At 42.2% G+C, this 14,376-nt stretch overlaps 2 protein-coding genes across 4 annotated transcripts in view; one reads left to right on the forward strand and one right to left on the reverse strand.

The window, feature by feature from the left end:
• LOC146616222 (electrogenic aspartate/glutamate antiporter SLC25A12, mitochondrial-like) overlaps positions 1–6,283 on the forward strand; it is a 21,187-nt gene extending 14,904 nt beyond the window's left edge. For both annotated transcript variants that reach the window (XM_085374701.1, XM_085374702.1), the window contains exons 12-18: positions 131–183; positions 426–506; positions 3,135–3,275; positions 4,370–4,508; positions 4,698–4,856; positions 5,536–5,626; positions 5,710–6,283. In XM_085374701.1, coding sequence (XP_085230827.1) covers positions 131–183; positions 426–506; positions 3,135–3,275; positions 4,370–4,508; positions 4,698–4,856; positions 5,536–5,626; positions 5,710–5,917 — 872 coding nt within the window. In that variant the 3' untranslated portion in view covers positions 5,918–6,283. The remainder of the gene's footprint in view (positions 1–130; positions 184–425; positions 507–3,134; positions 3,276–4,369; positions 4,509–4,697; positions 4,857–5,535; positions 5,627–5,709) is intronic.
• The window catches only part of LOC146616223 (dynein, cytoplasmic 1, intermediate chain 2a-like), a 22,676-nt gene continuing 14,562 nt past the window's right edge, over positions 6,263–14,376 (reverse strand). Inside the window, exons 11-17 of one of the 2 annotated variants that reach the window (XM_085374704.1) lie at positions 12,400–12,546; positions 12,202–12,315; positions 11,564–11,697; positions 10,417–10,561; positions 7,737–7,877; positions 7,449–7,574; positions 6,263–7,171 (exon numbers count right to left, since the gene is read on the reverse strand). In XM_085374704.1, the coding sequence (XP_085230830.1) occupies positions 7,058–7,171; positions 7,449–7,574; positions 7,737–7,877; positions 10,417–10,561; positions 11,564–11,697; positions 12,202–12,315; positions 12,400–12,546 (921 nt within the window). In that variant the 3' untranslated portion in view covers positions 6,263–7,057. The remainder of the gene's footprint in view (positions 7,172–7,448; positions 7,575–7,736; positions 7,878–10,416; positions 10,562–11,563; positions 11,698–12,201; positions 12,316–12,399; positions 12,547–14,376) is intronic. The other variant, XM_085374703.1, reaches the window with a different exon arrangement.

Raw genomic sequence — 14,376 nt, forward strand, 5'->3', positions numbered from 1 at the left:
AGCTGTCAGTGGATGTATTCATTCAGCAAAGATACAAAAAAAAAAGTGCATTCATTTCCAGCCAGACTGTCTCTCTTTCTCTCTCTCTCTGTCAGGTATTCTAATGGTATCTATGAATAATATTTTGCAGGTCTCCTCCCGCAGCTCATTGGCGTTGCCCCGGAGAAAGCTATCAAACTCACGGCAAGTCATTCCACTGCGTAGCTTAGAGTGCTCAAAAAGTTGTTCTGAACGATTCATTGTGAATGGAAAAAAACATGCAAAGAAGAAGAGACACACTTTGCAATCAAGATGCGACTGCAACCACAAGTTAACATTAATGCCCTGCCATCAAGACTGCGATTGTGTCTCATCTGACTTCTTCTTCTTCTTCTTCTTCTTCTTCTTTGTGTCTCCTTTCCTTTATTTTTTCTTCTTTTCTTCAGGTGAACGATTTTGTCAGAGACAAGTTCACCAACCAGGATGATACCATCCCTCTTCCTGCAGAGATTCTGGCTGGTGGATGTGTAAGCATTACTGAGGCGATCATCATTCAAATGTCAGAGAGACTGAATGTGGAGGCAGCTGAATGAAATCTAGGACTACCACAATATTAATCTTACCTGTCGGTAGTAAGGATGAGCATTTCAGGCGCATAATGCTTTCAGTATTCTTCATGTACTGCCTTGCTGTGCCAGGCTTTTGCCATTCTAGTTCAGTTTTTAGCTTAATGACCATTTAAATATTTGTAAATCATGACCATCCATAGCTGTCAGGTAGGAAAACACAAATATCTTTCAAAATAAAATACTTGTGTAAAGCCAATTAAAATAAGAGTATCAAAACATTCTACAAGTCCACATCCTGCATCACCATCCAGAGAGGTCAGTTAAAAGTACAAATATATAAAAAGTATATATCTTTATTGTTACTAACGAGGCCTGCAGCACTTGTTCACTTCAATCATGTATTTAAACAGACACGTATGTTAAGTTTCACTTACTGCTATTCTTTTTATCTTCACTACATGAGTGTATATAGTCCATCCATTCATCAGAAACACAAAAGAAATGATAATATACACATACGTTTAAGACGAGGTAATCAATCAGACACTATTACTATCACTGTTTGATGAACACTTATTAACAAACATGGATGACAGCACTTTCCAGTGGCCCCAAAGTGCCACTGCACTACAAATTGAGCAAAATGTATTTACAAACAATGCACACTTATCATAGATCAGCTACTGTGCATAATCTAAACAAATTATTAGGATATAATTATTCCCAAAAGCTATAAACATGTTGATAATCCTGGTACCATAGGCAGGTTGTACAGTGAGTTTCATCCAGACTGATCAATGTGTCTAAGAGGAACAGACATACATATGCCACAATCATAAAAGTAAGATATTATTGCATGATGAGTAAGTAGTTTTTTGCAGGTCAGAACATTATAAATACATAGTACAGAAAGAAGTGTTTCCCTCTTTAATGTGGTGATGTGGAGTAATGAAAAGAGTAGACTATAGTCACCCTGTCTTTGCACCTAAGCAGAGTGCTTGATGCACTTTTACAGTCCCACAGAAGAAAAATGACACTCCTGTTTTGTTGTAATGTTTTGTGCGTATGTTTCTGGTTGTAACCACACCATTTAAAGGAGAAGGTGCCCCGGCTTGTTTAAAGTTTTTGAAAGACAAGTCTTTCACCTGCGTTTGGATCTTTGTGAGGTGTCCGTTTTGGATTTGTAAACACAGGGAGGCATCGTGGTTTTATTTCATTTCATTTACAGATTTTTGCTTTAAATTGAATCTGACTTCATTTGCCAGTGTGTTTACTGTTGCCATGGTGACTCTTATTAAGTGAGAGAGGTTGCTATAATTCAGCGTCTAATGTCAGCACATCGGAAGTTTCCCAAAACAGAAACTATGATTGTGAATCGTCTGAAATGGCGACTGCGGTCAGGTGTGATTCCTTTTTCTGTGTAGCAATTTGTCATTGCATCATCGGATTAAAGATGCCTCTGTGCCGGCTGTGCTGAAATAAAGCAGGAGCGCTGTGGAGCAGAGGCCGCAGGTTGGACTCAGAGGAGCTGAGGTCTGCGGGGTCGTGACCCCTGTCAGGGTGCAATTGAAGGAAGAGGCCCTGGAGGGCCCTGGATGAAGCGGGGTCTAGCTCATTGTGATTGAGTTTGACAACGCGGTACGAACCTGAGGCGTAGTCACCGTGCAGGTCTTTGCACAGGATGAGGATGGTGTCCACTACAATGCTTGCTGCGAAGAAGTTATTCCATCTGTGGACCCTGATAGAAATGTATTTTATGACTTTCCCCATATTCTCGTGTTGCTTCATGAGAGTTTGAAGTCTGCTTAATCTGATAATTTGTTAAATAATTGCTTCCACCAGACAGAACTGAAGGAGATAAAAGGGAGCAGACGAGTGAATCAATCTTCAGAGAAGCGGATATTCCCCGTCCACTCTGAAGATGACTAAATATGCCTGAGCTTTTTTTAGACCTTTGCTCGGATGTTTACAGATAAGACCCCTGCCCTGAATGTCACCAGCAGGCATCCTGAGGCCTGATTAGATGTGGGGCGGGTGATAAATGTGCCTGAGTCAGAGGGTGCCGTGCCTTTAGGGCATCGCTTTCCTGGACTCTGAGCTGTCTGGGTGATTCAGCGCTCTCCCCTGGGAATAGGGGTGAATTGGGGAAGTGTGCGGGCCGAGGCCAGGCTGGGCCACTCACCCTGCCACAGGAGGTGCCTCGGGGGAGGCGAGGGGGCAGAGGGCTGGTGCCAGGGTCAGAGCCTCCCAACCATGAGCCGAGACTTCTCCTGCTCTATTGTGACCCCAGTTGTTCTTCTATCAATGCTTGCTTTTTCCTCCTCCTGTCAAGGCCACGCTCTGACAATATCACATCAGATTTAGGAGGAGAAAAAAAAAAGTATTCTTTGTGCAAGAGGTTTACCGAGATGATTTTAGAATCCCTGTGGGGAAGAAATGCTTACACATCATTACCATTTCACCCAGAATTCACCCCTCACTTGTGCAGCCTCACACACCACTGAAAATCCACTTAGAGACCCTGATCCTAGCATTCTTAAGCCACAAGTCAGCTGTTTGTTTAATTTTATTTTTTTCCCGTTGCAGGCTGGAGGCTCCCAGGTGATTTTCACCAATCCTCTGGAGATTGTTAAGATCCGTCTGCAGGTGGCTGGAGAGATCACTACTGGCCCAAGGGTCAGTGCCCTGACTGTTGTGAGGGACCTGGGCTTCTTTGGCCTCTACAAGGTAGGTCAGCCCCATGACGTCTGCAGCATCAACCTCCTTTAACTGTCATACAAGGGCAGTGAAAGGTACTCCGATGATCCCGAGACACAAGCAGCCAACAACATGAGTTTATTTTTGTTTGCCATGGTGTTGTCACTTGTAAGTTTCTCATCTAACATTTTTTCCACAGATTTTTCTTGATTTGATGAATTGTTTGATACATTAAATTCACAACCAACATCCCTCTAAATAAAAAGGTGGAGACTGACATCTTTAATATTTTCTGCTTGTAATTTTAAACATTTGTTTGATTTTTTTAACTATAATTTACATTGGGTCTGTCAGTTAATATAACTTGAGCAATGAAAGTGGCAATACAGTAATTTAACACCTAAAGGTTCTCGATGCAAAATCATGTCTATCCTAATATTTGTCTTAATTTCTAACCCTCTGTATCAAGAGTAAAAGGCACAATATTTCCCTCTTAAATTTAGGGATTTTGGTGTGAATTATAACCTGCTCTTATTTAATTTCCTGTAACAATACATAGATGAAACACTACTGTTTTTGAACAAACATCTTGTATGTGTACATAGACATAATGGAGATGGAGAAACAGAAATTTGAAGATCAAACATTGCTCTGCTGACTGTTTGCAATTTTCCAAAACAGTGTTAAACATGCAAACGGAACCGCAGCCAACAACCGACAGCAAATTACTGAGGGATTACGCTTTGCTACTGCTCCTTTCCAAATCCTTGCGGCTTTACTTACAGCTGGAGTCATGTGTTCATACTCCATATTTTAATGAGCGGCAGACAGTGTGTGGCTTGTTTGAAAAAAGAAACGGGAAGGAGGGGGGAGAAAAAGCGGACTTCCTCTTGGTAAAAGAAGCCAGCACACTGAGGTCTGTGGTGTGATGGATTTTTCTCTGGAGGTCCAGTGCCTGGGGCTCTTTGGCTCCATCATCAACACTAAAGCCCCCCGTAGGTTAAAATAAATCAGATCCCAGACCATTTAATCCCAAAGACAAAGCTGCTCCACTGCTGTCTTTGCTCATTCATCAGCCCTGTTACGTTCCTTTGATTTTTAAGATCTTCCTTTTTTTCTGTTAGGGAGCCAAAGCTTGCTTCCTGCGTGACATTCCCTTCTCCGCTATCTACTTCCCCGTTTATGCCCACACCAAGGGGAAGCTGGCAGATGACGATGGAAGGCTGGGGGCTCTGCAGCTGCTCACTGCTGGAGCTATCGCAGGTAACGAACATCTGGAAAGCTCAGAGAATCTGGACATTGAAACAGCGGCATGTTGAGTCGTTTTGTAAAGGGATCTGTCATGTTGTCTGCACAAAAAAATGCATTTAGGTTTCCTCCCAGTTTGTGCATAGCATAGCGAGAGTGCTTTATGATGTGGTTGTTTTTTTTTTGTTGTTTTATTTAAACAAGGTGTACCAGCAGCTTCTTTGGTGACCCCTGCTGATGTCATCAAGACCAGGCTCCAGGTGGCAGCCCGAGCAGGCCAAACGACGTATAACGGAGTCATCGACTGCTTTAGGAAGATCCTCAAGGAGGAAGGTTTTAGAGCGTTTTGGAAGGGCGCAGGAGGTAAAACACACACACATATACATACATATATATATACATACATATATATATATATATATATATACATATACCTCATATTTCACCTGAACTGAACAAATAGACTGTATATGAAGATAGAGATAGCCCAGTGTAAGTTTTGATGCCTTAGCCTTTTGTCTACCATCTTATTCGTATCTATATATGTGTTGGGACAGTGACATAACTGATGATAGCAAACTTGGTTAGCAAAGTTTATCCATCCACAGCTGAGGTACATCAAACAGTCATGGATATCTTCTAATTAGTGAGACATAGAAATAAGCTACTGGAATTTCACTTGCCTAAACTGAGCAGAAACCTCTTGGATGGGCTGTACGAGCATACAGCAACACCACAAATGCGATCGAGGGATCCAGTGACTCAAATTAGCTGAGGTGAAGCGCAGCAGATCTGTCAGTCGTAATGACAAATGCAAGCTTTAAGCATTAATAAAAGGGTTTGTGGGGCTCAACTGTAGTGGCCTCCAGAGGAACTGAAGAAACTGCAGTTTCACGTTTCCATTAATTACCGACCCTCAGGGTTGCCGTTTAGCCCTAACAACCATAGAAGGCCTTTGATTTCTATAAATAAAACTCACACGACGCTCACCAGAGTAATGCTATTTCTCTGTAACTGTCATTTTTAAAATTTCTCCCTCTAGCTCGCGTCTTTAGATCGTCACCGCAGTTTGGCGTAACACTGGTGACCTATGAACTGTTACAGAGATGGTTCTATGTTGACTTCGGAGGACAGTAAGTACATTAATCGCGTCTCAAACAAGAGCGAGCCACTCAGTGCATCACGAGGCTCAGCATCTCCTAATCTTTCTTCTCAGTCGTCCTGCTGGATCTGAGCCCACTCACAAACCTACAATCAAGGACCTTCCCTCTGTGACTCCAGACCACCTGGGTGGTTACCGTCTGGCTGCCTCAACATTTGCTGGCGTGGAGAGAAAATTTGGCCTGCACCTGCCCAAGTTTAAGCCTTCCGGAGAGGTGACAATCACATCAGCGACGTCCAAAGCGGAGCCTCAAGCCTCATAAACAGTCACTTCTCGTGAGGGCTGCATGCACTTTCAGCCCTCATTTCCTCCTTTACTTAACCACATTTCGATTCAATGCATAGAAGTGGTTGTCTTACTATAAATGCTGCATGGGTATGGCTTTAATTGCATTTTCTTTGCATAGCTTGCACAATTTTTTTGTACATCTTGTACTTCTCCACAGAGGGACATTATGGCATTACAAAGGATTGTCACTGCGCTTTTCTGGTGTGCATGTTTGACTTACATTTAAGAGACATGAGGATGTACAGATATTTTCCAAAGTATTTATTTTGAAATCACGACCAGGGGACTTGGGAAATAATTTAAATGTATTTATTGTATTTTACTGAAATAAATCATTCAAACTGTTGATTTCTATTGTGAAATGTACATTCTCTGTTTTGACACCAATCTCTATTCAGAGCCCATCACTGTACATGACAAACGTGGAAATCACCGAGCAGTTACAGCATACATAATCACCCTATTCAACATGCTGGGGTGATATTCCAACCATCCCGGATCCAACTTGAGCTGCGCCGATTAAGAGGCAAGAAGTGCAGTATAAAACAACATCTTGGTAGAAAGACTTTGACATTTCACTATTTTACAAACACGTGTTTATGTTATCCAGTCTAAAAGAACAGAGATGGCGACGTGGGCTACAGCTATGAGATGTTTACATTCCTGGGTGTTTAGAGATGTGATTGCTTTACTACAACTTTGGTGGAAATGGAGAACAGCTCTTACTGATTTTCCTGAATATGGTGAAAGTGGAGCACCGACTTAACTCATAATTAAGGCTGCCATGCTGTAAATAATGGTGGGTAAAGACGTGACAATCAAGATTTAAATTAAACTTTAAGGCATCTGGTTGAAGAAAAGATGACTGTTTTGTGAATATGGCTTTGGGTTAGTGTCTGAGGTTCGTAGCCCTGTCGCTTGGCTTATTCAGAGGAAGACAGACCACGGTGCAGCGAACTAAGAAGGCAATTGTCTAAATAAGAGGAGCGTTGGAAACCAAGCGATATCCGTACTTCTTTCTGATACAAACTTCATCTTTTCCATCTATCAAAACAGGTCTGACATTAACGAGCACATGACTGGTCCCTTAAATGCCTCGTCCAGGGAGATAAGCTCATGCGGCCAGACGCTGAGCTGCAAGCTCCTCTGCGTCATCCCTGTTCTCGTTGATTTCTGCCAGTGTGCGAACAAAACGGGTCCATTCGTCATTTCGCGGTACCGCAATTTGCTGTGGGGGAGGAACACGACAGAGGCGTGAATTTCAAACGCAGACAGGTTATGCTCTGTGCATTTTTTTACTCACAAAGAGCAGACCTAAAATGCACAAATTAGTCCTTAAGATGCTCTTCTAAAATCTCTATAAGGTAAATGCTTTACAATTAATCCCTCATTACTAAATTACACATTGTAGCAGGTGAGAGGCTGACTCATTTTTGCAAAATCCAAAATGTGTTTTTTTTTAAAGGTACAGTCAGAAACTGAAAGGCTGACTCATGCTTGCTCACCTCTCCAACATCATAGACAAGGACTTGTCCATCAGAGTCTCCCACAGCGATTTCTTTGCCAGAATGAGCCCATCTGACCCTGTTCAGGGCTGGGTTACCCTGCACTGTGACGCTGGCGGTGGGGACCTGAAACAATAACAATCAGGAGTGTACTTGCACGCTAAACCATGTGAAGGCACAGGATCTGATATGGTTAAAAAGGTCAAAATCAAGATATGAGTATCTCGTCTACAGTAAAGTTGGTAACAGCACACAGCTGCTCTTCTGAGAAATGTCTATTAATATTACCTCTGTGTCATTGTTGAGGTTCCACAGGTCGAGATGACCGACTCCGTCCACGCAAGCAAACAGAGCAGGGTGAGTCGGGGACCACATGACATCATACACGTAATCCGAGTTATCCTCGAATGAGTACAGCGGCTTATTGTTCTGCAGGGGGGGGGGGGGGGGACAGCTTCATTCAAAAAGGTTTCCAGTTTTAAATGTATAAATATCCATCTACACACTAATGCAACTCAGTGATGTTTTAAACTGTTAAAACGCACTGGCTTATGTTACTTAGCAAAGCCACTCAACATTATCACAAACTGCAGTGTGAAAGATCAAACATTACAAAGGTTTGTGTTTCAAAAGAAGTGTATGGTTATGTTCATACAGGACACACAATAAGACACTGAACCCCAAGTTGCTCTGCAATGAGTCCATTAGAGTGTGAATTTTAAAAAGTGCTTGTGTGAATGGGTGAGTTTGAGTGCTCAAGTAGAAAAGTGCTCTATAAGAACCAGTCCATTTACAATACTGCTAAAAAAATGCTTAAAGGTCACTTAGAAATGTTGTAAATGACAATTAATGATTAATGAAATCAATCAGAAGTAATTTATGATTTGTAATGGAATATGTATGCAGGCCCAATTCCAGCGACCATCATCTATGTTTTTCCTAATGGGACACTGTGTTACCTAATGCAGCTTTATCATCATGTTAAAAGGCTAATTGATCATTAGAAAAAAGCCCTTTCCAATTATGTTAGCACAGCTGAAAACTGTTGTGCTGATTAAAGAAGTTATAAATTTGGCTACTTGAGTATCTGGAACATCAGCCTCTGTGGGTTCATTGTAGTCTTTAAATTTGGGGGGGGGGAAGAAAAAATAAATAAAATCAGTAAAATTTTTCCAAGAAAAACAAAACAAAAAAGTTATTTCATGATTAGATTTGCAGTGAACAGATTTCAATCATCTGTTCTATTCGACTCAAAGAATAGCACAAACCTCTAACCAGAATAAAATCAACAAGACTGAGACGCTCTCCCATAACAGACCAAGAAGAGACGCAGTCTCTAGTTTGAAAAACAAAAGTCTCACAAGCCTCAAGGGCACCCACAAAACACCCGATTCTACCTCGACACTGAAGTGATGACACCAGGATGGTGGGCTTCTAGACAGAGTTACTGAACACAAGGGAAAGATTAAGATGGGCGAAAGAAAACAAGAGCGGCAAAAAAGTGCAGAGGGATCCAAATTTGAGGAGACAAAGAAGAACATTTGACAGACGTAGAACAAACAAAAAGATAATCATTTGTCAAACTGATGGAGGGAACGTGAAAGGCCGCCTCTCTGCGATGTGCTCTTTTTAATCATAGAGTATAAAAATAAAAGCAGTCAGCTGATATCCCAGTCTGTAATGGAACGGCTGGGCAGAATCGCTGGATCTCAAACCCACTCATCTGTTGTGGGAACAGAATGACCGTATGGTTTGTAAGAAGTGTCCAGTGTGGGAGGTGAAATGTCTACAGAACAAAAAAAAAAAAAGCCATCGGGAATTCTGTAACTGCTGCAAATGGATGAAAAAGACTTGCTTTGGGATGGGATGCAATGGGGACAGCCTGTTATGTCAGAACAGAGCTTTTACAGTTTGCCTGGCTTAAACTGGCCCTCTGGGAGCTGACTGCACAGGAGAGTGGGCCCAGAGGAGGTTCGCTAAGTCCCAGCCACCAAACACTCGCCATTGAGCCTCCCCATCCCTGGGTGTTGCTCCACAGTGGGGCCCCAGTAACCCTCGCTTGGGCAGGGCATCATATCGTTCCTGTTCTCGTCAACGGGGGTTTCTGAATCACTCTTCATCTGGCCCCTCACTTAACGCTGAAATTGCCCCAGGGGACCCCACCGGGGAAGGCTGCCGCTGACAACCGAGCTTCTGGGATCACAAACCCCATCCACGTCTATAAGCCGGCGATGCACGAAGGGGCCAGATGAAAAGAGGCTGTCTCCCAAAAGAGCTAGAGGAGGTGGCCGTGTATGTGTCTATTCATTGCCAAATAAAGACAACAGAGCGCAGGCAGGTGAGACTTTCACTTTGACAACACTTCTTATGAATTTTCATTACATGCCCTTTTCTCTCATTGTCTCTTATTTTTTTCAGTCTCCCGAGTTCAGTTCAAGAGTGTTCTGTATTATTCATTGTGATGTACAGTCAAGATGTCAAAAGTGAAAATTTTCCACTGCCACCACTAATGCATTATATCAAATGTTTTTTAAAAAAAATCCTATATGTAAAAATGCAGGGTAACTACAGATAAAAAAAAAAAAAAAAGTAATCCATTTTTATATAAACATTTTTAAAATAAACATTAGAGCCTAACAGTCTGAGCCGACCTGTTGCTGTGGAAACCAAACTGTGGCAAATAGGAGGTGAAAAAATTAATTATTTTGGCTAAACGGAGTCTGGTATTGACTGCTGTATCAGGACATCTGTCTACAAATTCAATCAATAGCCTTTTAACAGAAGTCTGTGACTTAAAAATCAACCTTAAAAGAATCATTAGTCCCACCTTACGGCTGAAAGTGAACAATAACTGGATTATAGTGAAGCCCAGAGAGGCACAGAAAGGGAGGAAACTTTTCCCTATGCAGAGATGGGCCAAATAAATGAATCATGGCCTTTAAAATACATCCTAGAGCTCAAGTCATACCTTGGTGCTCCACAGCTTGACAGTCCAGTCGAAAGACGAGGTAACAAACAGGTGAGAGAAGTCCAGTGGCCCAGCAGCTGTGTGGCAGTGGAGCCCCGTGATGGGGCCGTGGTGTCCCTCAAACATCTCGCTAATGCCTGCTTTGCTGTGGAGCACACAGATAAATATGGGTAAATATGCTTAAACTGACCACAAAGAATTAAATTTTACCTTCAGATCTAATGTCTGAATACACATTTATGTGCACTGTAGAAACTTTAGAAAAAAAGAAACAACAAAAATGCACAAAACTGCTGGTTGTTACCATTTACGCAATGCATTAAGCAGGTAAGTAAGCGACAGGCACAGATGGACCTCTGCTGGACGTATTCACAGTAATCATTTACTTGTATCATGTAATTACCAGCAGGGAGGCAAAAGTGACTGCATCCCTTCAACCACATGTTGCAGAGCTGTTACCCAACTGAGACTCTGATAATTAATGTAGAGAGGTAAATACTCAGCATGAGTGATGCTTATGCATTATTAACTGCGATGAGAGTATCATACCATTGTAAATGATGTGGAAAATTATTCCCCCGATTACAGAGGTGATTCTGCAGTGCAAAACCTCGCAGCTATCACCTCTCTGTGGTCTCCAGGCATACTACATTTGGTGCGAGGCTGACACGCTGCTCACTGGCAGCTCTGATTTAAGCCACATTTCTCTGCCGAGGACCATCCTAGATGAAGATCCCCAGTCTCCTAAATGAGAACATTGTGGGATGAAGTGCAGTTTTAATTCTCCCAGGGATGACCGACTGTAAACAAACTCTCTCACCCAGAGAAACATACTGAGGGAAAAAAATTAAATAAAAATAAAAGAACAGGGGGGGAAAAAATGATTTGTTTCCCCTGCATGTGTGCCCTGTTTATGTTGAACGACCTTTACAAACACAACTGACAAGCGGAAAAGAAAAACAGGATGACTGGGCAGGAGTGAAACCTCAAACAGCAGGAGATCAAGTGTTGGATTTCCGTTGCACTGGGAAGTGAGTGGGCTATATTTATTTGACACACGGGTCTAGGTGGGCCTTACAAGTCGCCTCAGTTTCCTGCTGGTGTTCGGGAGGCGACACGGTGGGACTGCGGTTGCTTATGAACGCACCTTCCATGACGACATGACATGTAGACTGAGCCGTCCTCGCTGCCCACTACGAAATTGTTGACATCTCCAAGAGGGAAAGACATAGAGGTGACAGCTACAGCTTTGGACTGCTTGAACACCAGCTCCATGCTGTCCTGTGGAGGGGAGGAAACATGGAACAACATCTATAACAAGCTCCCCGCCCAGGCTTTAAGTTAACACACACTCTGCCAAGCAAAACCTATAAAAATCACCCGACAGTTTATTAATGTGTAATCTAAATTCGACTAGTGCTTTATATAAAAATAAAAAAAAATCAGTTTGACAGCGAGGGCTTGGCAGCAGAGATGAAATGACACAGCTAGCAAGAATCATTTCCTTCAAAGTGAAAAATGAGCTGCAGAAAAAAATAAGAGTAAAGTCGAAGGAATGTGAAAAGGAAAGAGTCCAGCCAAAATGTCTGACATGTAGCACGAATGCAAAGGACAGAAAGCATGTGGGCGATGTGAAAGAAGAAAAAGAGAGGAAAACAACAGAAAATATATTGTCTTTGCTAAAGTCTGATGCATTATCATTATAAAAACTTATTTTTATGGTTAATACTTTAACTTCTTTACAGCAGAGCACACATTCAGCGTCTGCCCTGTGTTATATGTTACCTGAGGCTGAGAGAGCATGTCCAGACTCCAGGAGCACATCTTGCCATCAGTAGAGATGCTGATGAGGTTGTGGGCATTCTGGGTGCCGACCACATTCACGCAATATACCGGGTGCTGCGAAGACAGTGACGGGGAAATTTTACCTTTTAGCTAAATATAAATGAAGTATACGCCCACTGTGTCAGACCTTTACTGTACCGTATGTGCTGCTGCTGACAGGGGAGTCCTCTGCACAGGGGTCCTCTTGTTGCTCCTGTTGTCCCACAGCACAATCTGCCCCGAGTAGGTGCCTCCCACCACAACGTTGGGGTGGAACTTGGCAAACGCCGCTGACATAACAGCAGACTGTCACAATGAAAGGGTGCAAGAAGGGTTGGGCAAGGAAAAATGAAATAGAGATTTATATTGAGACAGCCGCAGCTAACAATGGAAGCTCAGAGACAGATTACAAAGATACCGTGAATGTTGAGGGATCGGCTGTTAAACTAAGGTGACCGGGCTTTTGCCAACGTAGCCTCTAAAGCGTGGAGCAGTCCAACTGGAGTCACATCACTACTGAAGAGTTTACCTGAAATACTCTTATCAGAACATCTTTATAATTTTTTTTAAATTTTATAAAATGTTTTATTCTGAGAAGCAGTTTGTAACTTTAAGAGAAGTGCTACATATGAAGTATAACATTTTTTTTAATGTATTCAATTTTTTCCCCATTGCAATTTCCTACCCATTTATCCAGTTTCAACTTGTGGAGGCGGGCTGGAGACTTTCCGAACTGTCGTGGGATAAAAAGCAGGGTACCAGAGAGACAGACAGCAATTCTCCAATTAGAATTACCAATTAATCTATCAAATATGTCTCAGGGCTGTGGAACAAAGCTGGAATACCTGGATGGAAGCCATGCACATACAGGAAGAGCTGATCATGGCGTCTGGTCAGCTTGTAGATTTAAACTCAGGACTTTCCTGCTGTGAGGCGATGATGCTAACCGCTGCACCACTGTGTAGCTAATGTTATTAATTTTAGCCCAGTCTTAATTTGCCTCTTTCGCTTAAAAAATAAGTCTAAACAGTCAACCACTTTCCAAGATAACAAGCGGCAACACTACTGTTATTTCAGAAAACAGTGACACTATTGACCAAGGGCACCAAATGACCCCGAAAGAGGAAAAAATAGCTCATTATTTGAGGTTAGGTAACCGCACTGTGGAGCGAGTGATGAGAAGGGAAAGAGTTTTCATAGAGTAACAGGCCAATGGAAATCTACAGCAGTGAGGACATCATGCCACTTGTCGTTTCAAGGAAACTATCCCAAAACTGACGAGCTGAAAAGAAAATGGAAGTAACGAGCCCTGCAACATGAAGAGGGCACAGCAAGCATGCTGAGATTTTATGCTACTAGTTGATTTTTGCACTGCTGCTAATTTTGAATTCTTCCACACAAACATCTTTTGAGCTGTTTTAGCTAAAAAACTGATTTTTATTGAGAGCAAATGTAATTATTTCAAGCGATTTATTTGCTGAAATAGAAATACAAATTAAAGTCACAATAACTCCCATTTCCCACTGATGTTCTCAACCACAAGTCAAACCTATGTGGGGCTGTAAAAAACTGCAAAGATTTGCATCAGTAGCACTTAAAATCTCCAAAGATGCAATAATATGGACATGGAAAACACAGACTTCAATCTGCAGCTTTTTCCTCTTCTGCGTCATCTTGCATGTTCCCTCTTTATTAAAGTACAACTAAACACATCTTGCATAACTCGAGCCTCAGTTCTCACAGTGTAAATAAACAGACCTCAAGGCTGGCCGATAAGATCAGTATATATTTTTGGATTATGGTTTAGGTGGACTACACACACTCATCACCCCACCTATAACATTTTTTTCCCCAGAAAGTCACCCTGGCAAAACTTTTAATGCATAGATAAACTGACTTGGAGGCAAAAAGAAAACTATGTTAACACTTCTGTTCAGTTTTACTCATCTGAGCAACACGCCTCCATTTACATCCGCTATGGAGGCCAAAACATGTGGTTCTACTCAACTTGTCTTGGTGAAGGAGCCTCAGGGCAAGCATTGTAATAAGGCTGGGCAGAGCGGAGGAGCTCAACTGGTCTCCCAGCTAGCTTGTCTGAACACAGGGCCCTTGTTTAGATGCACATGATAACCAGCC

The sequence above is a fragment of the Diplotaxodon limnothrissa genome, linkage group LG16 (genome assembly GCF_057381915.1).
Source record: "Diplotaxodon limnothrissa isolate DT_005_m linkage group LG16, D_limnothrissa_male_GT1.1, whole genome shotgun sequence".
NCBI classification, from domain to species: domain Eukaryota; kingdom Metazoa; phylum Chordata; class Actinopteri; order Cichliformes; family Cichlidae; genus Diplotaxodon; species Diplotaxodon limnothrissa.